Here is a 25,491-nt window from a genome sequence, read left to right on the forward strand (position 1 = left end):
AGAGTTTTTTGGTAGATATGCATCAGGTCATCACAGTGAGGCTGTGATATATTATAAAAACAAGCCTTAGACTTTTGGAGATGGAAGGGTCATAAACACTAAACAAAACTTTGTCCCTGCTAAGGACTTATTTTAAGGAGGATTCATAGAATTCCACATAACAAATTATATGGAACAGATATTTAGGACTTCTTATATTGGAATTTTAGCTCTACTATTCCTTAAATAACGCATATTTGTTTCATAAAATAACCTATTACAATTTTCCATTTTAATAATGCACATACAAAATGAAGAGCTAGGATGCAGGTATAATTGTGCATATTTCTCAAAGTCACACATGATCAAGATATTCAAACATTAACACTTATAAAGAAAGTACTTTGCATGTGATAATAATATTAATATGTAAGTACATGTATAATTTGATATTCATATCAGGATATCATACTACAGTAGAACTAGTTATCAAACTGTGTTCACTATTTTTATAAATATCAAGCAAGAAAAAATTCAAGCTTCTTGTAAGGAAAAGAAGAAAAAAGCTAAGAATTTTGTTATGTGCATTAAAAAAAATTTTTTTTAATGTTTCATTTACTTTTGAGAGAGAGAGAGGCAGAGTACGAGTGGGCGAGGGGCAAAGAGAGAGGAAAACAGAATCCAAAGCAGGCTCCAGGTTCTGAGCTGTCAGCACAGAGCCTGACGCGGGGCTTGAACCCACAAGCTGTGAGATCACGACCTGAGCTGAAGTCAGCCGCTCAACTGACCGAGCCACCCAGGAGTCCCTTGTTAGGTGCATTTTTAAGAGAAAAGAATCAGAAAAATATTTGCTTTGATTTTAACAAGTCTGAGGGAGTGGTGCAATAGGTCGTAGTACTAAGCGAAAGGATACATTTTAAATGAAAACAACGAAGTTAATAGGAAGTAAATTATTTTATTCTTGAGAAATTTCAAGGAAAATAATTTCAAAAGGACTTTCTGTACATTTTACCTTCTTACTGGTGCTCAGAACTTTCTAACTGGAAACAAGGGTATCTAAGACTGTAAGAGCGAGGATTCTGAATAATTTCAGTAGCCATGTCTATTACAGTAGGCATCTTTGTTCTTATTTTGTTCTTTTCGCCCTTCCCAAATAACCAAGTAACCAAATAACCATTAATATGACACTAAGATTTATATTTAATAGAAAAATGACAATATTTCCCTCATAAACCTAAAAAACAAGATATAACAATAAATCAAATTCAAAATATTGAACAAATGTTGAGATAAACTACATCATTCAAATTCAAGTAAATGTATGACAGCAAAATGCTATATAACCCTGACCAGCTAAATCCTTCAAGGCATTTTCAGACAGTTTTCCTGTTGAGTAGATCATTCACACACAAAAGAGGATGGGGGTAAGCCAGGAATGGAAGGGGGGGGGACGGATAAAAAAGCAAGTTAATTTTATTATTCAAACACATAAAAATCGTGTTTTAATAATTTTTTGTTTCAAATGTCCTTACTCCAAGGAACTTACAATATTATTTTTTACTCATTTGTTTAAGCACTCAGGGCACAGTACTGGCAAAGAGTAAGCTATTTATATTTTATATATATATATGTAGTAATATTTGATTCAGCCTTGTCAGATATATACAGATACATATCTGTGAGTATACACATGGCAAAACCTTAAATAGTAAGTACCAAAAATTATTTAACGTAATTGTATTGCATCATAATTTTTTTTATGTTATTTGGCATGTTGGAATTTTAATTCATTTATTTTTCTTTTCTTTATTTTAGACAGGGGAAACATCGAACACAGTTGAGTTTCCCACGTTTGGGGGAACCGCAGGAATCAGAATGGCCTGAGCACAATGGACAAGCCTCTCCTGGAGAGAACCATCTCTGCGATCATGGTTATCTCCCCTGCCAGGTAAAATTACTGGCATTTGGAATTTTAATAAATAATGAAGTATCACTTACATGAGCAGGAAAAAAAACAATAAAACAATTTTTACTTTTGGAGAAAAGAAAAAAACCAAAAACTCCTTTTACTCTAGAAACACAAAACAGGAAGGTCTTTTTGATAAAGGCTAAGGGTAAAATTAAAATAAAAGCCAAAGCAAAAATTTCTCATTAAAATTTATTAAAACTCTTATGCCTCCTATGACAGGAGATACCAAACACATGAACTCTTTAAGGACTTATCCTCTGTAAGCCATTTCCACTGAAAAAACATGCTTCATTTAAAAGCCATCTACCATACTGCACACATTATTAAAAGAGCTAGGTCTAGTGCAGTGAAAAAAACAGATAAAACTCCCACCCTCATATAGCCTGCATTCTAGTGGGGGAGACAGACAATAAAGGTCGTCTCTCACATCTCTGAGACAGAGCAGCCAAGCGTTCACCTATCTCATGCAGAACAGCAAACCTATTCTGTAGAGGGTAAAAGTGTGGCTAAGAACAGGGAGGCCTGTGTGAGAATCCCTTAATACTTCAGGTAAATTATTCAAATGTGCTGTGCTCAGTTTTCTCATCTGTAATGGGATTTACCTCACTGAACTATGGGGACTGTGAGATAATACACAAAAATTCTCTGGCCCAGATAAATACAAAATAAACGTTAGCCACTCTTAGGTTAACTGGTTATCCTCTTTCCACTCACATGCCCATACAACGGATTCTCTCACAGCAGCCAGAGTGATCCCCTAACCCCCCATATTTTACTATGGAACACTTTAAATATAAACAAAAGTAGAGGGAATAATTTAATAAACACTGCATTCAGGACCCAGGTTCAACAATTATCATTACGGTCAACCTTGTTTCATTTGTCCCTACATTTACCTGAACCCTCTCACCCCAATGATTCTGAAGCAAATCCTAGAAATCACGGTATTTGTAAATACTTCAGATTACCACTATAAAACAAAACAACTCTGCCAGACTCTTAAAAGTCCGAGTCCCTTTATATCTCTTCAATGCTCTCAGTCCCCACTGGCTTTCCCTTAAATGCAAAGTCCTTACTATTTTGAACATGGGGTCATACAAGTTGTGGCTGCTGCTTACCTCCCTAACATGTTCTCTACTGCTGCTCCCTTACTGGCCTGCCTACTCTTCCTCAAACATGACAAGCAGGCTCCAGCTCCACAGCCTTGCACTGGCTCAATCCGTTACTTGCATTAGATATCTGTTGCACCAATCAGAATTTAAGCTCCAGGGGGCTAAGACGTGTGACCCGTTCTTCATTCTATTCCCAGGACCTGACACACGCTCATAAGAGTAGGTCCTCAATAAATATTTGCTGCCACCGATTTGGTCACTTCTCCTCCCTCCCACTTATTGGATAATCCTGTTAGACTGCTGCTCACGGATCTCAAACTAGACTTGTGCCAGGTTCACTACTTTTTCCGTTACAAATTTGTTCTCTTTCCTGTATCCCTTTGTCCATTTCTGTCACTCAAATCTGACGGTCTCTCCAGATACTCCTATCTCTAACACACCTCCATCTAAATGATTTAACAACTTCTGTTAGTTCTACCTGCAAAATATTCCTCAAATTTGGCCCCTAGTCTCTCCATTTCATCACCAATGTTTTAGGTCAGGCCTTCATTATTTTCACTGGGATTACTGCAATAACCTAATTGGTCTCTTAGCACCGGGTCCTTACTTCCAATCCATTCTCCATCATTGCTCATAAAACTATTTTCTAAAACATAAACTTCATCATGTTGTTTCAACTTGCTTGAAAACAATAGCTCCTAAAAATATGAAGATAACTAAATGGCACTCCCCCAAAATTAACTTTTCTCAACAAGATGATGTAAAAAAAATGGAAATGGGCTGAATAATACATGAAATTAATCATTATGTTTTTCAAAAATGTTAAAAAAATAAAGGAAATAAACTTTCCCAAATATGTTACATGAATAACGTAGTATTTGATTCAGCCTGGTCAGAACTACAATGCTTGATACAGGGTTAATTTAGCTCACATTAAAATAATGTGGGGGGGGGGCAATGAATAAACTAGACAAATTATTTCATTACTCCCTCAACATAATTTATTGTTTAATTAAATAAAGGATCATGTGATAATCCTGTAATCACATCTGGAAAAAGAGTTTTTAGGAATTTTAATCTTTCTTTAAAAAAAATTCAAACACTGAAATAGAGGCAGCTTACCTTGCAAATACCCTGTCTTTATTTGCTTTTTCTTTGCCATACTGAACTGACTGGACTTCAGTTCTCCCACTGAAATACATAAACATGCACAATAATAAAACCTTAAGGAAAATTATAAGATAAAATAACAACATACAACATGATTATATTACAACTTCATAAGAGACAAATTTGCAGCAGAGAAAAGGGAGCAGAGAAGAAGAAGAAATGAATGGACTGAATGGATGAAGCTTATTTATAGCTCTTCCAATTAATGAACAAACATGTGTTCCACAGACACTTCATTTTTAGATACTTCTTTTATTTGAGAATGACTGTCACTCTCACCCCACAGGTTGGTCTGTGGTTTAGCTAGTATCTCTACTACTCCTTAATGAAGGAGAACACAGGGAATCTTAAAAAGCTGCTCTTTCCTTGGGCTTTTCTTCCTTGTCTACTGGTAACGATCACAGATACAAAGACTGGTTATATTCTCAAATCCTTCCTTGTCCAGACACAGGCAACTCCGGACTTTCATAAACAGGGAGGAACTAAGGACTGAAAAATCACTGGGAGTTGGGCACTACAATTTGCCTTGAAGCTGAATTGTCTAGCAGGCACACAGTTTATGCATGGAAATAGAGCCTCCTCTATGGTAAACCAAGGTGTTCAGAACTTATTTGTTACTAAAAACTTGGTTTTCAGAGAATCTGCTACTTGACATATCATATTATTTAAGTGTGAACAGACATAAATGTCTAGTATATCAAATAGAACCATTTACATTTGTAGATATCTAATTCATATAAAAGCAGCCAAACGTAGGTTTCCAAAGCAAAGCAAACAATTTTAAGATCATCTTCCATAAATAAGTATAGATAAATGTGAACAGAATGGTCTATCTGTTGAAGTTCAAAAAATTTTTTTAAATATTTATTTTTGAGAGAGAGACACACACACAGAGTGCAAGCAGGGGAGGAACAGAGAGAGAAGGAGACACAGAATCCGAAGCAGGCTCCAGGCTGAGCTGTCAGCACAGAGTCCCACACCAGGCTTGAACTCACAAACCGTGAGATCATGACCTGAGCTGAAGTCAGACACTTAACCCAGTGAGCCACCCAGAGGCCCCTATCTGTTGATGTTTTAAAGGAAAAGTCCAAAACATAACCATGATTTTTAAACTTAGGTACATTGAAGTTTCTTAAGAAAATATATTTCCTCTAAGAAGGATAAACTATACTTGCAATTGTGAACAAGGTAACGAGTTGAGGTTCATTATTGTTTTCTATTTCCGCATAGGAACAATGACTTTAATCCCTTGGATATTTTGGAACAGAGATAATAAAGATGTGTGTTTGGGTACGTTCATGGAGGAAATAATAAATCGTTTAATATTCCAAATTCCATCTCTTAGCCTAAATAATATTTCAATATTGTAAGTATTATAATAGTTCTAGTATTTCTAACCACTGCTTATTATGACAGACAGAAATCTTTATTTAATGCATACTCAGTATAGACAGGACTGTGTCCAGATAAACACCTGTCATGCTGCCATTCCTACCTCAATCATAAGATTATTGATCATTTTGATGATTAAAAAGTGCTTTACAGTCGTGGGATTGAGCCCAGTGTCAGGCTCTGCACTGATACAGTGGAGCGTGCTTGGGATTCTTTCTCTTCCTTCCTCTCTGCTCCTCCCCTGCTCGTGCTTTCTCCCTCAAAATAAATAAATAAACATTTTTTTAAAAGTGATTTGGATGGGGCGCCTGGGTGGCTCAGTCGGTTGAGCATCTGACTTCAGATCAGGTCATGATCTCGCGGTTAGTGGGTTCGAGCCCCACGTCTGGCTCTGTGCTGACAGCTCAGAGCCTGGAGCCTGCTTTGGATTCTGGGTCTCCCTCTCTCTCTGCCCCTCCCCAGCTCATGCTCTGTCTCTCTCTCTCTGTCAAAAATAAGTAAAACATTAAAAAAATTTTTTTTAAGTGCTTTAGATATATTTTTTAAAGTTTGAAAGGACTACAAACAAAACTTAACTTTTACAACTATAAACATGTATGGTTTACTTATACACACTAATTTAATTTAATGTTAACTGAGCTGTCATGGGCTTCAATCCTGTTCTTCCATGATCCACTAAGTTTCATAGGAGGCTCCCAGTCAGCAAACTATTTTCTAGATTCCTTTGTAAGCTGGCTTTCTCTTACTCTACTTTCTGATCTCCCATCAGAAAAAAAGTAAATGTAAGTCAAAAGCCGGAGACTGACAAATGCTGGTAGCTGCTGTAACAGAAGTGGGAATAGGACACTAAGAGAAATCACACCTTGTCAATGTTATATACCACCCCTGGTCAAAGCAGCACCTATTGGGCAGATCCAGAACTGACTGTGACAGTGGTTCTAACAGTGGAGTAGCAGGTCTAGGCTTATGGACTCCAGCCTAGATGTAACACAAGCTTCTGATCTTTAAGCATTATCCATTCCTCCTGGTTACTTCACTATAAGCCTCTTTCACTTTTGCTTTGCCAGCCTAATACCTGTGTAACCAACTCCCTTAATTAAATTGCTTTTATTAGAAAAATCAAAAAGACTTTCTGTTTCCCTGATACATTAATTTACCACCGAAGAGGACTCAAACGAGACACTATTACTCAAAAGGCTGGATTAACAACTTGAATTTCATAATAAAAACATAAAGATAAAACTGAAATATGGGGGGGCCTGGCTGTATCAGTCAAAAAGGCATGTGACTTTTGATCTCAGGGTCATGAGTTCGAGCCCCACATGGGGTGTAGGGATTACTTAAAGAAATAAAACTTTAAAAAAAATTGAAATACAATGGAGCAATTAAAGGTTTATATTTTATATTATCCATAATATGGTTCATTAGGAGTTTAGTATTATTACTAGAACAACATGAATATACCATAATCTAAGAATACCAAATTCTGACAGCAGGATAGTTATCTTTAAACAATGAGAAAATGCCGATTGGTAAGAGAATACAGGCTCATTATAGGTAATTTCAGCAATACAGAAAAGCATAACAAAAAGATTTTAAAAAAAAATTTAGCCAGTCTTATCCCTAAGAAATAATCTCCATTATGAGTGGTAAAAATCATTCTAAAACTCTCTATATATGTAGAAAATGCTATAAAAATGGACATAATTCTATTAACTGTGTGATTATGCGATATACGCCACTTTTCATGAAAACAGTATTAAACTAATTTCCCTCGAACTGAAAGAAGAAAAAGATTGCCACTCATAAATACATGTATATACATGGTAAGAAAGACAGACCAGGACAAGCTTAAGGAGTTGGTGTTGTTACCATTTAATTTTTGCTAACATGGTTTCTTGTACTTCGACTACTCTCTTGTTTTCTTAGTTCTATTGTTATTTTCACTTTATCAAAGTTTATAGCATTTTAATTCTGTTCTATAGTCATAATTCTGACAGTTGTCAAGGATTAGGTCTATATTTAAAGGACTTAAGCTTCATTCTTAGTTCTTTTACCAAGAATCTTCTTGAGTCATGTTGACTTATCTCTTGTGGGTTAATTTTATTATTAAAACATTTTTAGAGGGCACCTGGCTGGCTTAGTCAGAGGAGCTTGTGACTCTTGATATCAGGGCTGTGAGTTACAGCCCCACATTGGGGGTAGAGATCACCCAAAAATAAAATCTTTTTGAAAAGCATTATTTAAAAAAAATTTTTTTTTAACATTTATTTATTTTTTGAGAGACAGAGAGAGACAGAGCATGAGCAGGGGAGGGGCAGAGAGAGGGGAGGAGTCACAGAATCCAAAGCAGGCTCCAGGCTCTGAGCTGTCAGCACAGAGCCCGATGCAGGGCTTGAACTCACAGAGCGCTAGATCATGACGTGAGCCAAAGTCAGATGCTTAACTGACTGAGCCACCCAGGAGCCCCTAAAAAAGCATTATTTTTTAGATGGACTCACAGATGTTATATTCCCTGAGGTTTTGTATATTTGATAATGTTTATTGACTTTAGACTTGAATGGCAAACTGGTAAGTTTAAGATTTTTCAGTCACTTTTTTTTCCTTGAAGACTTGGTAGACAAAGGGTGACTCCCAGCTACACATAAGCCTGAATAAAGTTTTATTTGGCATTAACAATGTTTAAAAGTTTTTTGTTTTCTATTTCTTTTAGAGAGAGAGAGAGAGAGAGAGAGAAAGCATATGTAAGTCAGGTGGGGAAGAAAGAGGGTGAGAGAGAGAGAAAAAGAATCTTAAGCAGGCTCCACACTCAGCACGGAGCCCGATCCCAGGCTCTATCCCACGACCCCCCGGGATCATGACCTGGGCCAAAATCAAGAGTCAAATGCTTAACCGACTGAGCTACCCAGGTGCCCTGTTTAAGAGTTTTTAATCCAAACTGATAAACCCCTAGCAAAGACAGATCAAGGAAAGAGAAAAGGTACAAGTTACCAAAATCAAGAATGAAAGAAATGATATTACTACAGACTTCTAGAGATATTAAAAAGAATACTATAAACTTTATGCCAAAAAATTCAACAACTTAGAGAAAACAGATAAATTCCCTGAAAAACATGAACTACCAAAGCTTACTGAGAAGAAAGAGAAAACCTGAACTGCTTTACATCTATTAAAAAATTTGAGGGGTGCCTGAATAGCTCAGTTGGTTAAGCGTTCGACTTCAGCTCAGGTCACGATCTCGTGGTCCGTGAGTTCGAGCCCCGCGTCGGGCTCTGGGCTGATGGCTCAGAGCCTGGAGCCTGCTTCAGATTCTGTGTCTCCCTCTCTCTCTGCCCCTCCCCCGTTCATGCTTTGTCTCTGTCTGTCTCAAAAATAAATAAAACGTTAAAAAAAACATTAAAAAAAAAAAAGAATCTGCTGTACCTTTTTTTGTAGCTAAAAATTTCCTAATTCTGTTTAAGTGTTGCTACTGAATTTGTGGGTTGCTCTGGGGGCAGGGGAGAATATATTTTTAATAGTATATCCTGTACTAAGCTTTATGCTGTTATTTTTTCTGAGATTACAAACTGGCATTTATAAATTCTGAGATTTACAATACAAATCTTTTTTGTACCACATCTAAATATTTTCTGCATGAATATATAACATGAATTAATCTAACACGTAATGATGAAAGGTTTTATTTACTGAGGATGGAAAATATTATTTTATGAAGCAGAAACAAAAATGGATAACACTTGTTTTAGCAGAGATTACGAATGACTTTTTCTACCCGATTCTTACCAGGCTGCACTTAAAAACTAGCTTTCCTGAGTCTTGTAAGAATTCCAGAGGCAAAATTAATCAGAATTTCTCCAAATTTAGAATTATCTCCCAAAGACTGTTTCTTTTAGGAAAAGATAAAATAGTAATCAGACAGTTTTAGGAAAAGAAATTTGGGGTTATTGTTCAATGACTAAATGTAATTTTTGCAGAACAGCTGTTTTGAACTCTTTATAATAAAGGGTTCAACAAACTCATACATAAAAAAGCAAAGTACAGGTATCCCCTGCTTTTTGTAAGCCTGTGTCACGCCACTATGCTTGTACAATATAAGGAAAACCCAGCACTCAGCATCTGTTCTGCAGCGAGCCACTGAAGAGGCAGCACACCCCGCAAGCAGCGAGACTGCCCCCGTCCCCTGCCCCAAGTTCCTTCCCAGGGAGTACACTCAGCATCTCAGCAGTAAGCCACCAACGCTCTGAACTGTGTCTGTGAACATCTGTGCTTTACTTTGATTTATTTTGTGTATTCAATAGCAAGATGTGTCCTCAGGTAAAAGAAAAGCCTGTGAGAGGTAATTTTGGGGGTCTGAGAATGCTAAAAAAGTTTACCATTATAGATTAATGGTAATGGCTTCTTCATGTATGCCATTTGGCTTATGAAAGGTTTTACAGGGACATTCTACTTTTGGATAGTGAGGGAAACCAATAAATTACATGTTCATGCAGAAGATACCTTTGCTTTTACAAATAAAGGTGTCTTAGAACAAAGAAAAGTTTTCTTGTCAATGTTTAACAAAGACATAATGGAAATTATAGATGTCTAGAATGTAAATAATTAAATATCATTGATTTACCTTTGAGAATAATGATCAAAATTATAGTCAATGGAAGAGGTTTCTCCCATATGGCACAAGAACCTTTAAACTTTTGGCTGATATAGACAAAGGGGCCACACGCCACAGAGATTCTGACTCGGTAGGGTGTATAAATAATAAACATTCTATGACTCAATAAAATACACGCTTATTTAACAGTGAGGAAAAATCCAATAATAAAGCACTAGTGCATAAGCAATACTTACCAGTACCGGAATTTTGAACCTAATGTAAAATAATGTGCAAAAAAGTTCTTTTGAGGTGGAAGCGGTCTGTCCAAACGGAAGAATGTGTGATGTTCTACACATGCTTTCCACAAATTTTTGCATGCTCTGTAATTCACCATATTAAATCCCAATAACGTTTCTCTAGATTCGTGCTGTAGTAAATGACAAAATGCAGAGAATACCAGGAAAACATCAGGATCTAATGCTCCATTTAGTTTACTTTTTACAGATAAACATTCTAGCCTTACAAACACTAATCCCTGTAGCACAGCCCCTTTTTGTTTATCCAATAAAAAGGCAGTAAAATAAATGGAAAGGTTTGCAAAATGTGGACCTCACCTCAGTCAGTAATATTACAACTCTTAGGAACTTTTATTTTACAATATAGCTACAAATAAGTTTAAAATTGGATATATATCTGTTTTTAAAGCTTACTAGCTATAATTCTATTTCAAAATATAATCCTGGAACATAAATTAAACTATAAGATACATACACCTTTTAAAACCATCTCAAAATTTGTATATCTGTGTAGACTGCAAGTACATAGGAATATTCAGCACTTATAAACACTATTATGTAACTCAAATTTTAAAATAAGTAGCAACATAATAGAAGCATTTCCTTAATTTTTCTCTAAAAGTTTGGCACAAATTACTTTTTAAATGGTTTACTGAAGCAAACTACATCTAGTAAGTCACACATGTTCTAAGTGTATAGCTCTGGTATTCACACAATGAATGCAACCATTTAACTTCCAACCAGAACAAGAAATGGATTATTACTAGCAACTCTGAAGTATCTCCCCTTTCTACCAGATTATTTTTGCAAAGGTAATCACTCTTCTGCCTTTTATCACTATAGATTAGTTATGCCTGTTTTTGAACTAAATTATATACATGGAATCATACATATGTGTCTTAAGGTTTGAATTCTTTTTAGTATTCTGTTTGTATATCCATCCATATGGTTATGAAACAGTAATTTTCATTCTGTGTAATATTCTATCATATGAATATGTCAGTTTATCCATTTGTTGTCGACAGATACTTTGTTTTTCCAGTTTCAGGATATAAAAATATTGCTATGTATATTTCCTGTATGTGGTCTGATGCACATGTGTGTACATTTCTGTTGTTGGATAAGATATGCGTGTTCATCTTTAGTAGATAATGCCCAACAGTTTTCCAGAACAGTCAGATCAATATATACTCCCTCCCACCGGCCGTATATCCTCTAACTCACCAACCACTGGCTTATCAATCTCTTCTCTACACTATTCCTGTGGATGTGTAGAAGTATCACATTTTGGTTATAATTTGTACTCCCCTGATGATCACAGAGGTTCAACACCTTCTCACATTACTGGCCACATGGCTGTCTTCATTTCTGAAGTATCTGTTCAAGTCAGTAGCATATCTTTGGACTGGGTTGGATATATAACCAAGGATGTGGGTACGTGTGTATTATAGATATACACTGTGCTATTTCACTCCCTTCATGCTATCTTTTGATGAATATAGTTCTTAATTTTAACACAGTCCAAGTTACTGATCTTTTCTTTTAAGGTTTTCTATGCCTTGTTAAAGAAATGTTTGCCTATCAAAAGGTATGATAGCATTTCCATAACTAAAATATAGTAAGATGCCCACATATAAATATTAAACTACTGGGGTGCCTGGGTGGCTTAGTCAGTTGAGCGGCTGACTTCGGCTCAGGTCATGATCTCACGGTCTATGAGTTCGAGCCCCACGTCGGGCTCTGTGCTGACAGCTCGGAGCCTGGAGCCTGCTTCGGATTCTGTGTCTCCCTCTCTCTCTGTATTCTACCATTCACGCTCTATCTCTCTCTCTCTCAAAAATAAACATTAAAAAAAAGTAAATATTAAACTATTATTTTAGAAGATAATATGCTTAAAATACCACTTCTTGATCACCAAAAAATTTTTAACTGTGCTTAACAGTGGCTTTGTATGCACCAACAAGTAGTTTACATGCTGTACCATATGCCACGAATATTGATTAGGTCTCACACAGAGCATTACACAGCAATACTCTGCAGAAGCAACATCTAAGAATCATTTATGTTCTACCTTTTTTGACACTTTGCATACGTCAAAAAGTCTATGTGTGATTCTGGCTTTCTACCAATTGTACTTGGACAATCTGTAATAAATTATAACAAAATCTACATTTTGTAAACAATAGACATAAAATGTTGTATTAAGAGATAAGTAGTTTCTATAAAGTGTGGGTATTTAAAAAGATGTTCCTGAGAGAAAACATTAACAAAACGACATTCTACAGACTACGACCATATACAGTCTCAGATCAGTTGTTAGATGACTTTTGTTGATAATATCTGTGGCTAAACACATTCCTAAATGATATACTACCTCACAGAATGGTTTGAGGATTAAATGCTATGAAAATGATTGTGTGATTATCAGACACAGAGTAAGACCTCAATAAATGTTAAATACCACAACTACTATTAGTAGTAACAATAGTACTATTAATGGGAAAAAATTAGAAAGTTGACTTCTACATTGCCTTCTACCAATATAATGATTTAAAGTAAAGTATTTTAGAGAAGTAGAGGCTTCCAGATAAGATTTGAAACATATACAAAAATGTACATTAGCAGCATTAGTTGTAATAGACACAACCTGGAAATGCCAAAAGTATCCACTAACATAAGAATAAATAATTTATGGTATATTCAATCAACGGAACACCATGTAGCAACAGAACAAAGTACTGCTATGTGCAACAATATGGATGAATCTCATAATGTTAAGGTTAGAAGGTACACAACAGGAGAACATTATGTATGATTCTTTTTTAAAGTTCAAAAATAGGCAAACTAATCCATGGTGATCAGTATTTACCTTTCAGAAAGGTTAATGACAGCAAATGAGCATCAGATCCATCAGCAATAAAACCAAGGTGACAGTAACATTCTACATATTAACATGATATATTATTACATACTTACCAAACACTATACTTAATATTTATACACTTTTCTGTGTGTTTCAATAAAACTCTATAGAAAAAAACTTTCATATTTTGTGAGGATAAAAGGGAAATCATAGTTGCTGATAAAATACAGTTGATTCAAATATTTTTAAGATTTCAAATACATTTACACACACATACAACTCCCTTGAAATCTGCATTAATTTGTTACAATTTGTAAGAAATAATTTAAGTCAAAGGATAAAATTAGTTTAACTTGGTTAAATAGAGAAAATCATTTGCAAGATGAAATTCTTTCCCATGACAACTCAATGTGTTGTATTTAATATACAAAAGGACACCACCATTCACACAAAGGGAGGAAATGTACTACACATTCATGAACTAGAAACAAAACTAAACACTCAGTTTCCCTAAAATGAAATGAGCATATATACGAAAGAAAGTGTTGTAGATCAGTTAAAAAAAAAAAGAAGAAGAAGAAGAAGAAGAACATATAAAATGCTCAGTTACCACCTTCATGACTAGACCCTGGCAACTGACAATGAACATCACAATTGAGATCAGTTTCAAAGTTCAAAAGAGAGCAGAATGGTTATTTAGAAGAACTTTTTAAATCAGAACCACAGTAACACTGGGGAAATAAACACTGTCATAAAATGTGAATTAACTAAATCGGTGGGCAGTTATCAACCTCACACTGAGAGTCTGGCTACGAATGACTTCATTTCTGAAGACTTCACTTATATAAATACTATTTGTTTATATAAATGTTATTTATATTTATACAAATAGTTTTATAAATATATTCATTTATACTAATAATGATTAAGATCATCACTCACCAATTCTTTTCTAAGTTGAATAAAAAACTGTTTGCACTTAAAAGAAATTTTTACAATCTTCAACCTGGATAAAAAGAATGAATTGGAGTGTTTATAATACTGAATGAAGATAAAAACAGTAACTTAAGAAAATAATTCAAAAAATAATCTTTTAGCTGTATATATAGTAACCTCTGAACATTTAATCATATATACACACATTATATAAATAATCTAAAGATTCTGGTGCTTCATGAAAAATAATTAGAATCTATATACTCAATTGAATAAAGTTTTATCAGAACATTTGCTGTGAACTATACATTTTCTAATTTTCAGCTCTAGAGAAATACATAAAAACACATATCACAAATTAAAATTTCAAGATATACCAACAACATAGTTATTTACTTTTTAAAACTACAAGTAGTTTTCTGGTTCTGTAAGGAACTCAGAAATCACCACTCCAATGTATTAAGTACAAAGCTCAACAGACTGAAAAACCAACAACTCTTCTTGGCTCCATAAGAGACAGGAGGGCACAGGGCAAACTGCTACCCTCAAGGCCTGAGACCAACAAGTGCATGCAGAGAGCTGCAGCTTACCAGAGCAGACTCACAAGCAGAAACTGCCAGACGAACCAGTGCCAAGGCAGTAAAACCTGAACCGTAATTTAAGAATTGTTGGAGGCTCCGTGTAGCCAACTTCCAGAGTTAAAAACTCCAGAGGCACCCAGTCATACAGGGGGCTCCTGCAATATTTGTTAAGATTTACCTCTAGGAGTTCCATCAGGTTCGCATGGTAAATGTCAGAGAAAAATACCCTTGGGTTTCCAGCAAGAGAAGGGGAAAGGAACCATCTTGAAATACACCAGAGCACTCTGTTCTTAATAAGGTCCTTCAGGAGTAACTAGTTAGACAAATCCTAACCTGCTGGGGTACTACTACCAAAGCTTAACTAGCCTGGGGAAGCCAAACCAACTCCAGCTCACTGTAACCATTCTATCCCACCTAGCAGGGAGAAAAAAAAACGAGAAACACTTGTGAGGCTCACAGTCTAGAGGCACAGGCTCACTAAAACACTGAGGGCTATTCATAGGATACAGTACACTTGCCTTTCCCCAACACCTGACAACATTACTAAGAGCTTATTTACAGCAGTTCCTTTAAAATACCATATCTGGTTATCAAGAAAAAGTTACAAGGCATACCAAAAGGCAAAAACACGATGTGAAGAAACAGAACAGAACCGGACATGGAAGAGACGCTGGAATGATCAGACTGGGAATTTAAAACATCTACAATTAATATGCTAAGGACTCTAAAGAATAAAGTAAAAAGCATATAGGAACAAATGGGCAATGTAAGTACAGAGATGGAAATCGTAAGAAAGAACTTCAAGAAAATGCTATGGGTAAAAACAGCAGAACAATACATTGTAACAGAATGTTGTAACAGAAACAATACATTTCATGACCTTATTAGTACACTTGACAAAGCTGAGGAAATAATCTCTAAGATAGAGGATATATCAGTAAAATCCCCCAAACCCAAAAAGCAAAGAGAAAAGGATGTAAAAAGAACGGACTATCTAAGAACTGTGGGACAACTACAAAAGATGCAATATACAGTAACATATGGTAATGAACATGCCAGAAGGAGAACAAAGTAACAGAAGAAATGTCTGAAACCAAAATAACTAAGGAATTTCCCTAAATTAACACCGAACATCAAAGCACAGATCAAGAAAGCTCAAGAGAACACAAACAGGATAAATGCCTAAAAAAACATACCTAGGCATATCACTTTTAAGTTACAGAAAATCAAAGATAAAGAAAAAATCTTAACAGAAGCCAAAGGAAAAAACACCTTACCTATAGACGAACAAAGGTAAGAAGAATTACATCCAACTTCTCCAAAACCATAAAGAAGAGCGCATTGAGAGAAAAAAACCACCAACCCCTTATTTTGTATTCTTGAAATTACCCTTTAACAAATGAATGAGAAATAAAGACATTCTCAAATAAAAGTAGGGGGACTTTATTGCCACGGACCTGCCTTGCAAGAAATGTTAAAAGAAAAAATTAATATAGGCCCAAAACTTGGATCTATATAAAGAAAGGTAAAACAGTGACGAAGGAGTAAGTGACATTACAATAAAAACTTGATTTTTCATATTCTTAACTGATCTAACATATAACATTTTCTTCAAAATAAGAAAAGCAACAATGTATTCAATTAGGTATGCTTATGTACCTATCATATATGTATAATTGTATATATATAAAGTTATATACTTCTGTAGGCTTATAAATAAGTGAAAGGATTGACAGCAATGATACAAGGGACAGGAGGAAGAAATTAGTATTATTTCATTATAAGGTACTCACACTACCTGTGACGTGGCATATTATCATTTGAAAGTAGACTTGGACTAATGTAAATAGAACTGCAAACTCTAGAGCAACCACTTAAAACAAGTAAAAAAAGAAGTAAAACTGATAAGCTAAGTAAGGAGAGAAAATGAGATCATATAAAATGCTCAATTAAAATAACAAATGGCAGAAAAAGAGGGAAACACAAAGATGGAAACAAAGAACAAGGGCAACAAACAAAAAAAGTAATGAATATGGCAGATACTAATACAAACATCAAAAATCCTTTAAAAATGGCAAAAGGCTAAATGCAACAATTAAAAGATACATTGTCAGAGTGGATCAAAAAACAAGATACACCAGTAGGCTGTTTAAATATAAAGACATATATAGGTTAAATGTAAACAGATGGATAAAAATATACCATGCTGGGGCACCTGGGTGGCTCAGTCGGTAAGCATCTGACTTCAGCTCAGGTCATGGTCTCATGGTTCATGGGTTTGAGCCCCGCATCGGGCTCTGTGCTGACAGAAGCTCTGTGCTGACAGAACCTGAAGCAGGTTGCGTCTCCCTCTCTCTCTGCTCCTCCCCCACTCACACTCTGTCTCTCTCTCAAAAATAAATAAACATTAAAAAAATTGAATACATATAATGTGTGTGTGTGTCTGTGTGTGTATATATATATATATACACACACAGACACACACACACCATGCTAAGACTAATCAAGAGAAGCAGGAGTAGTAGGGTTGTAATGGCCATCATGGGGACTATAGTTAATAACACTATATTGTATATTTAAATGTTGCTAAGACAGATCTTAAAAGTTCTCATCACAAGAAAAAAAGAATTGTAATTATGTGTAGTGACAAACATTGACGAGATTTACAGTAGTGACCATTCTGCAATATATACAAATACTGAATCATTTTTGTACACCTGAAACTAACATAATGTTATATGTCAATTATATCTTAAATTTTTTTTTATTGTTTATTTATTTTTGAGAGAGAGAGATGGACAGAGCTCGAGCAGGGGAGGGTCAGAGAGAAAGGGAGGAACAGAATCCAAAGAAGGCTCCAGACTGCGAGCTGTCAGCACAGAGCCCTACGTGAGGTTTGAACCATGAACCATTGAGATCATGACCTAAGCTGAAGTCGGACACTTAACAGACTAAGCCACCCAGGCACCATCAACTGCATCTTAAAAAAGAAAGAATCAAAAATAAAAAAAATTTAAAAAGAGTAGTTCTAATAATTTCAAAAAGAACAGACATTAAAGCAAATAAAGTTATCAGGGATAAAGGGCATTCCACAATGATAAAGGGGTAAATTCTCCAAGAAGACATTATGAAATCTTAATGTGTATGCACCTTAAAACAGAGCATTAAACTACAAGAGGCAAAAATTGATAGAATTACAAAGAAATACACATGAATAACTAACATAGTTGGAGACTTCAACACTCCTCTATCTGAAATGGAAAAAGTCAGCACATAGAAGATCATTAAAGACATAACTGAACTCAACAATATCATCAATTTAATGGATATAATTGACCTTTACAGATTACTTCTTATAACATGAAAAAATATTCTTTTCAAGCTCATTTGGAACATTCACTAAAATAGACCATATTTTCAGCCATAAAACACACCTTCACAAATTTCAAAGGATAGAAATCATATAATATCTACTCTCAAAGCACAATGAATTAATCTAGAAATCAGTAATTACTGATTTCTACTGGAACATCCAGTAGAAAAAAGAACTACTGGAAAATCCTAAAATGCCTGGAGAGTAAATAACACACCTATAAATACAACATGAATCAAACAAGAAATCAAGAGAAATGAAAAATTATTTAACCTAAATGAAAATGAAAACACAACCCATCCAAATACATGACACACAGCAAAAGCAGTACTTAGAAGGAACTTTATGACACTGAATGCATATATGAGAAGACCAAAAATCAATAATCTAAGTTTCTACTTTACAAAAAGAAAAGCAATTTAAATCTAAAGTAAGAAAAACAGTAGAGCAGAAATCAGTGAAAAAGAAAACAGCAGACCAACAGAGAATATCAATGAAACCAAAAGCTAGTTCTTTGAAAATTTAATAAAATCAATAAGCCTCTACTTATTGAGCCAGACTAAGAGAAAAAGAGAAAGTACACAAATTACTAATATTCAGAAATAAGAGTAGACATCACTACAATTAAAAGCATAGTAAACAGTGACTGAAAATCAAATTTTATTTATATTAATATGAAATAAAGGTTTTTGAATTACAGCAACAACTTAAAAAAAAACATAGTAAAAGAATACTATGAAGAAGTCTATGCCCGTAAGTTTGATAATCTCAATAAAATGAGCCAATTCTTTGAAAGACACGATCCATCAAAACTCACAAAAGAAGAAATACACAATCTGAATAGGCCTGTATTTGTTAAAGAAATTTAATTAACAAACTTATTAAAAAAAGCGGACCTGAATAGACATTTTTCCAAAGTAAACCTACCGAAATGGCCTACAGACACATGAAAAGATGCTCAACATCACTAATCCTCAGGGAAACGCAAATCAAAACCACAATATCCCTTTCCACCTGTTAGAATGGCCAAAACCAAAAAGACAAGAAATAAATGTTGGTGAGAATGTGGAGAAAAGGGAGCCCTTGTGCACTGCTGGTGGGAATGCAAGCTGGTGCAGCCACTGTGGAAAACAGTAAGGAAGTTCCTGAAAAATTTAAAAATAGAAATACCATATGACCCAATAATTCCACGATTGGGTATTTACCCAAATAGAAAGGAAATACTAATTCAAAAAGATATATGCAACCCTGACCCCGGATTGCTATTGTATTTGTTGCATTATTTTCATGAAATCCACCCATATCCCCCAACTCCCAGTGCTAAGCTTCTGCTGCTACTCTTCAGGAAGGCACATAATCTCCTGGTATGCATACAGTAATCCTCAGAGGACAGTGGTACCAGTCATCCCATTCTTTCAATAAGCACACCCAGCTGTAAAACTCCCCTAATTACCAACACATTGCTCTAATGCCCAGAGGCATGAATCCTTCAGAAGCTAAACCAATCAAATTATGGTTTCTTCAAAGGAACATTCTGTGAGGTAAGTGTGTGAGGCTATTTCCTCTAGTTTCCTTGTTTTTGTCTCCCCTGTTGGCTTTCAGTTTCCCTAGAGACTCCTTCTTAAATAGTCTGAGTCTGGCAGTTATTTAAATTGTAATCCCCTGTTATTATACAGGAGCCCTTTGATGTGGTAGTAAAGTGAGGGTTGGGGAGGAATTGTTCTTAAAACCATGATTGGGTCTCCATGGTTTGGTGGTCTGTGCTACTTGGCCCTGACCTCCAGTGCTTTTCAGCTCACCCTCTCCTTAAGTGAGACAAGAGGTATAGTGGGGGCTAAAAAAAGGTATTTCCTTCCCCCACTTTGGTTATGCTTTGGTACAGTCCATGTTGGTTAAGTACTGCTAAGATAGATTTCCTTGAGGGCAGACCTTTGTTAAGGAGAAAAGAAAGCTCTGAGCATGTTTCAAAATGGTTACTTCTCTGTTCACCCCATCGTGCCCTCCAAACAGGAGTGGATTTTTCTCCACTCTTCAGCCTGGGAACCTGGTGGAATGCCTAGTGATAGTAAAACTCATGACAGTGTGGGCATCTTTGTAAGGCTGGAGTTCAGGAGTTTTCATCTCTCAAGCCAGTTTTTGCTCAGTCTCCAACAATTAGTCAAATAGCTTTAAATTAGTCCTTCCAGTGGTAGTATGTACTGCCATGAGTACTGAGGATCAGAAGAAATACTTATGTTCCATGATGATTCAGATATAGTAGCTTTAACAACTTTAAATCCCATCTACTCAGTTTAATTCTTTTTTTTTTAATTTTTTTGAATGTTTTTTTAATTTTTGAGACAGACAGAGACAGAACATGAGCAGGGGAGGGGCACAGAGAGGGGAGACACAGAATCTGAAGCAGGCTCCAGGCTCCAAGCTGTCAGCACAGAGCCCGACGCGGGGCTCGAACTCACAGACTGTGAGATCATGACCTGAGCCGAAGTTTGATGCTCAACCGACTGAGACACCCAGGCGCCCCTATTCAGTTTAATTCTTGAAAATAAAATTTAAAATGAACAGTATATACTTTCCAATCAATATCATAAACATTCACATCTTTTTGTGTGTGCATGACCTAACTTGTACTTTGATAAAGACTTCGAAATGTGGGGTGCCTGGGTGGCTCCATTGGTTAAACATCTGACTCTTGATTTCATCTCTGGTAATGATCTCATGGTTTGTAGGATAGAGCCTTGTGTCAGGCTCTGTGCTGACAGCACACAGAGTCTGCTTGGGATTCTCTCTCCCTCTCTCTCTGTCCCTCCCCACCTCAGAATACATAAACCTTAAAAAAACATAAAGAAAGAAAAGGGGCACCTGGGTGGCTCAGTCGGTTAAGTGTCCGACTTTGGCTCAGGTCACAGTCTCATGGTTTCTGAGTTCATGAGTCGTCTATGCTGACAGCTCAAAGCCTGGTGCCTGCTTCAGATTCTTGTCTCCCTCTCTCTCTGCCCCTCCCCTGTTCATGCTCTGCCCCTCTCTCTCTCGAAAATAAATAAAGATTAAAAATTTTTTTTAAAAAAAAGAAAGAAAAAAAGACTTGGAAATGTGAGTTATATTTCTCAATATTAAACTGTTTCTAAACATATTTACCAATAAAATAATATGCCAACTCCTTAGCAGAATATGTAGGATCCTTCACAATTGGAATCTAATTTCTCTTGTAAGCAATATCTTCCTAAATTTTTGTTCCCTTATTTCTGTCTTCAATGAAGACAACTGAAAGAGAAACCAAACCAAATAGCTCTTCATTTCCTCAGCTTGTCATACCCTTACTATTCGGCCTCTGCTACTGTTTGCTACCTCTACCTGAATTCCTTAAATTCACACCTACCTCTTCCACACTTCCTGCTTCACTGAGGAAATTTCTATTCATCCTTTAAAATCCATCCCACCTATGGAGCCATTAAAAATTTCCCTAGAGCAACTGTATCCTTTGTGTTTCCAAAACAATTTGTCAAAAACTCTTCTAGAATCCTTATAATAAAAAAGGTATATACAATATAGGGTTTTGAAACTACAGAAAAATTTAGATTATCACTGTGTTATTTTATCCCATATTATCTGAAAAGAATTTTTCAAATTTTGACATTTATATAAAATATAAAATTCATATAAAAATGTAAAATATAAAAATACAAAGTAAAATATTTTAAAAATTGTCTTTAGTAAAATCAGAAATGTATTACAATCAAAGATGCACATTTCAAAGAAGAGAGGTTAGAGAGGGAGGGAGCCAAAACATAAGAGCCTCTTAAAAACTGAGAACAAACAGGGTTGATGGGGGGTGGGAGGGAGGGGAGGGGGGGTGATGGGTGTTGAGGAGGGCACCTGTTGGGATGAGCACTGGGTGATACTTGTATGGAAACCAATTTAACAATAAATTTCATATTAAAAAAAATGCACATTTACCATTTCACTGTTATGAAAACTGTTAGGCTTTTAATTACATATTTTCTTATTGTTATTAATTGTATAATTCATTCTTGTGTGTCCACTAATAGGCAGGTGCCATGTCTTTATATCCTCCTCTGAACATATCATGGTTTGAATGATATACAGCGAATGACATATAGCAAACATATAAAAGATTTGATATGAAACACTAAAGGATACTTAATTTTCTTTAATGGACTTTGTAGAAGTGTAATTGACATATATAATGAAATATACCAACTTCAATGAACAATTCAGAGAGTTCTGACAAATGTAGTCAGTTATGTAACTACCACCCACCAAAATCATCACATAACATTTCCATCGCCTCAAAACATTCCCTTGTGTCCCTCTGCAGTCAACTGCTTCCTTCTATTTTCAGTTCCTGGCAACCACTGGTCTACTGTCTCTATAATTTGTGTTTTCTAGAATTTCATATAAATAGAAACAAAGAATATGTTTGTGTTTGGCTTCTTATACTTGGCATAAAGTTTTGAGGCCAAGGCATCCATACGGTTTAGTGTTGTCAATAGCTCATTTCTTTTTATTGCTGAACAGTATTGATTGTGGAAATAAATCCTCTGTCACCAACTGATGGACATCTGCAGTTCTGTTTTGTGGTGTTATAAATAATGTAGCTAGGAACATTAGTGTAAAACTCTTCATATGAACTCAGGTTTTCATTTCTCTTGGGTAAATTTCCAGGAACAGAAATGCTGGATTATATGGTAAATCTATGTTTAACTTTAAAGAAACTGCCAAACTGTTTCCAAAGTTGGTGTACTAGTTTGCACTCTCACCAGGAACGTATGAGATTTAAGGAGTTTTGCTTCTTGCCCTCATTTGGTATTGTCACTTTTTTTTTTTTAAGTGGAGCTATTCTGTGTGTGAGCAGTTCACTGTGGTTTAATTTGCATTTCACTGATGATTGAACATCTTGTCAAGTGCTCATGTACCATCTGTGTATCTCCTTTGGTGGAAGCGTGTAATCAAATATTTTGCCTCTTCTTTTTAATCAGATTGTCTTCTTACTACTGAGTTATTAAAGTTCTTTATATATTCTTGATAGGTCCTTTATCAAATATATATTTTACAAAAGACTGTGTCTTGTTCTGTCATCTTCTTTAGAGTCTCTCTTGAAGAGCAGTCTTTAATTTTCATGATGTTCATCAATTTTTATATTTTATGCTTCGTATGGTTTTGTGACCCATCTAGGAAATTTACTGTTATTATTTAAACAAAGTTGTGGCAATTTTCTAAAATAACTGCTTCTGTTACTTATCATATTTCTATTAAAGTGTTATTAAAGTCACTAGTTACAAAAACCTATTAAATAAAAATCACAGATAGTTAAAAATCAGGACCAAATCTTTTAAAAGATGTAAAGAGAAACAGAGTAATACAATGTATTTCTTATGTATTTGTTTCTTCTGCTAAAGACAATCATTACATTTATTTTAAAAAACTGCAGCTGCTCATATAATGCATAAGAGACATGGTCGAAGTGATTTTTATGATTTTCAACTTATCCCCTTAAAGGGAAGAGGCAGATCCTACTTCTTTTTCCTCGTTCTGGGATACAGAGGGTGAGTCATCCTGGACAATGAGGACAACATGCTAAGGACAACAGAGCAGTAAAACTGAAGAAACAGGAGTTTTAAACCCCATGGAGCCACCATATTTTCCTAGCACCAATTTAAACCACGTAATAGCAGATCATAGATGCAGCAACCACACCCATGCTCCAACTGATAAAATGGGACCTCACTTAATGCACTTAGAGGAAATACTGTAACGTGAAGCAATCATGGAGTGGGTGCCTGGCTGGCTCAGTCATTAGAACATGCAACTCTTGATTTCGGGTTTGTGAGTCTGAGTCCCACGCTGGGTGTAGAAATTACTTAAAAATAAAACTTCTAATGGGGGTCTGGGTGGCTCAGTTGGTTGAGAGTCCAACATGGGCTCAGGTCATAACCTTGCCATTCACGAGTTAGAGCCCTGCATCGGGCTCTGTGCTGACAGCTCAGAGCCTGGAGACTGCTTCAGATCCTGTGTGTCTCTCTCTCTCTCTGCCCCTCCCCCACTCATGCTCTTGTTTGTCTCTCTCTCAAAAAAAAAAGATACATAAAACATTAAAAAAATTTTTTGAAAAACTTAAAAAAAATGAAAAAATAATAAGGCAACCAGCATGGTGCAAGACACAGAGTAAACATGACAGTATTAGCTACTATACTATAGGACAAATTTAAGAGATTCTCCAAGAGAAAAATTCATGAAGCAGTATTCTTTATAAATATTGCCTTGTCTGGATTAAGCAAGTTTTAAAATAAACAATTTAATTATTTTGGTAGTCTCTAGTAGATTTCAAATGGGATAAGATGCATGACAACATTAATATACTTCAACAACCACTTTCTTTAATATGAATTATTATATTTGGTAATATAATGGTAAAAGCAAAAATATTGATGGAAGTTCTTACCATGGAAAGGTATTCATTCGTACCCTGTTCTTATAAATCAGAATTCCTCCTGACATCACTCCAATCATAATTTCATTGTTACTTTGATCCTTCAAAAAAAGAAAATGACAAATCTAAAATATTGGACTTTTCTTGTTAAATATATATTTTAAAAATAGGATAAGGATTTTTTTTTAACACAATGTAACATATTTGAAGGCAGCACATAATTGCATAATATTTACAAACCCACACAGTAATTTTTACCTCACGAAGATAAAGAACATACTTCAATCAAACTTAAATGTTAGAATATTAAAATTCATTATCTACAGTAAAAATGATCTCAGGATTCCCCACAGTGTATAACTGGAATTGACTCTCTGAGACAGGGAATCAAAGGCCTTCTCACCCTGTAGAACGATGAAGTAGGATCTATTCTTTCATTTCTAAATTATTCTAACCTAATTGCTGTGTAAATACAGTGTCAGAATTGCAAAATTAAAGAAAATATGGAAGAATTCAGAGTTTAGTGAAGTGTAAACTATAAAAAAACAAGATTTCCAATATAATGATAAATCCTATAACTAATGTAATACAACAAAAAAATCATGGCAGTAGAGTAGGGAACAACTGTTGGAGAATTTGAATGACTATGGAGAAGAAAATTTGAACTGTGCTTTGAGGAAAGGAAGGGTTTTCATGATAACTCATCCAACTTGAATAGCTAATCTGTACTACAGAGAAAATGTTGAATTAATTTCTCAGATGTGAATCAACCTTGAAATAG

At 35.3% G+C, this 25,491-nt stretch overlaps 1 protein-coding gene across 11 annotated transcripts in view; it reads right to left on the reverse strand.

Moving 5' to 3' along the window:
• The window catches only part of PTPN4 (protein tyrosine phosphatase non-receptor type 4), a 219,252-nt gene that overhangs the window by 57,163 nt on the left and 136,598 nt on the right, over window positions 1-25,491 (reverse strand). For all 11 annotated transcript variants that reach the window (XM_053214891.1, XM_053214895.1, XM_053214894.1 and 8 more), the window contains 4 exons: window positions 24,723-24,811; window positions 14,315-14,378; window positions 10,468-10,640; window positions 4,183-4,251 (listed from right to left, as the gene is read on the reverse strand). In XM_053214891.1, coding sequence (XP_053070866.1) covers window positions 4,183-4,251; window positions 10,468-10,640; window positions 14,315-14,378; window positions 24,723-24,811 — 395 coding nt within the window. The remainder of the gene's footprint in view (window positions 1-4,182; window positions 4,252-10,467; window positions 10,641-14,314; window positions 14,379-24,722; window positions 24,812-25,491) is intronic.

The sequence above is a fragment of the Acinonyx jubatus genome, chromosome C1, assembly GCF_027475565.1.
Source record: "Acinonyx jubatus isolate Ajub_Pintada_27869175 chromosome C1, VMU_Ajub_asm_v1.0, whole genome shotgun sequence".
NCBI lineage: Eukaryota > Metazoa > Chordata > Mammalia > Carnivora > Felidae > Acinonyx > Acinonyx jubatus.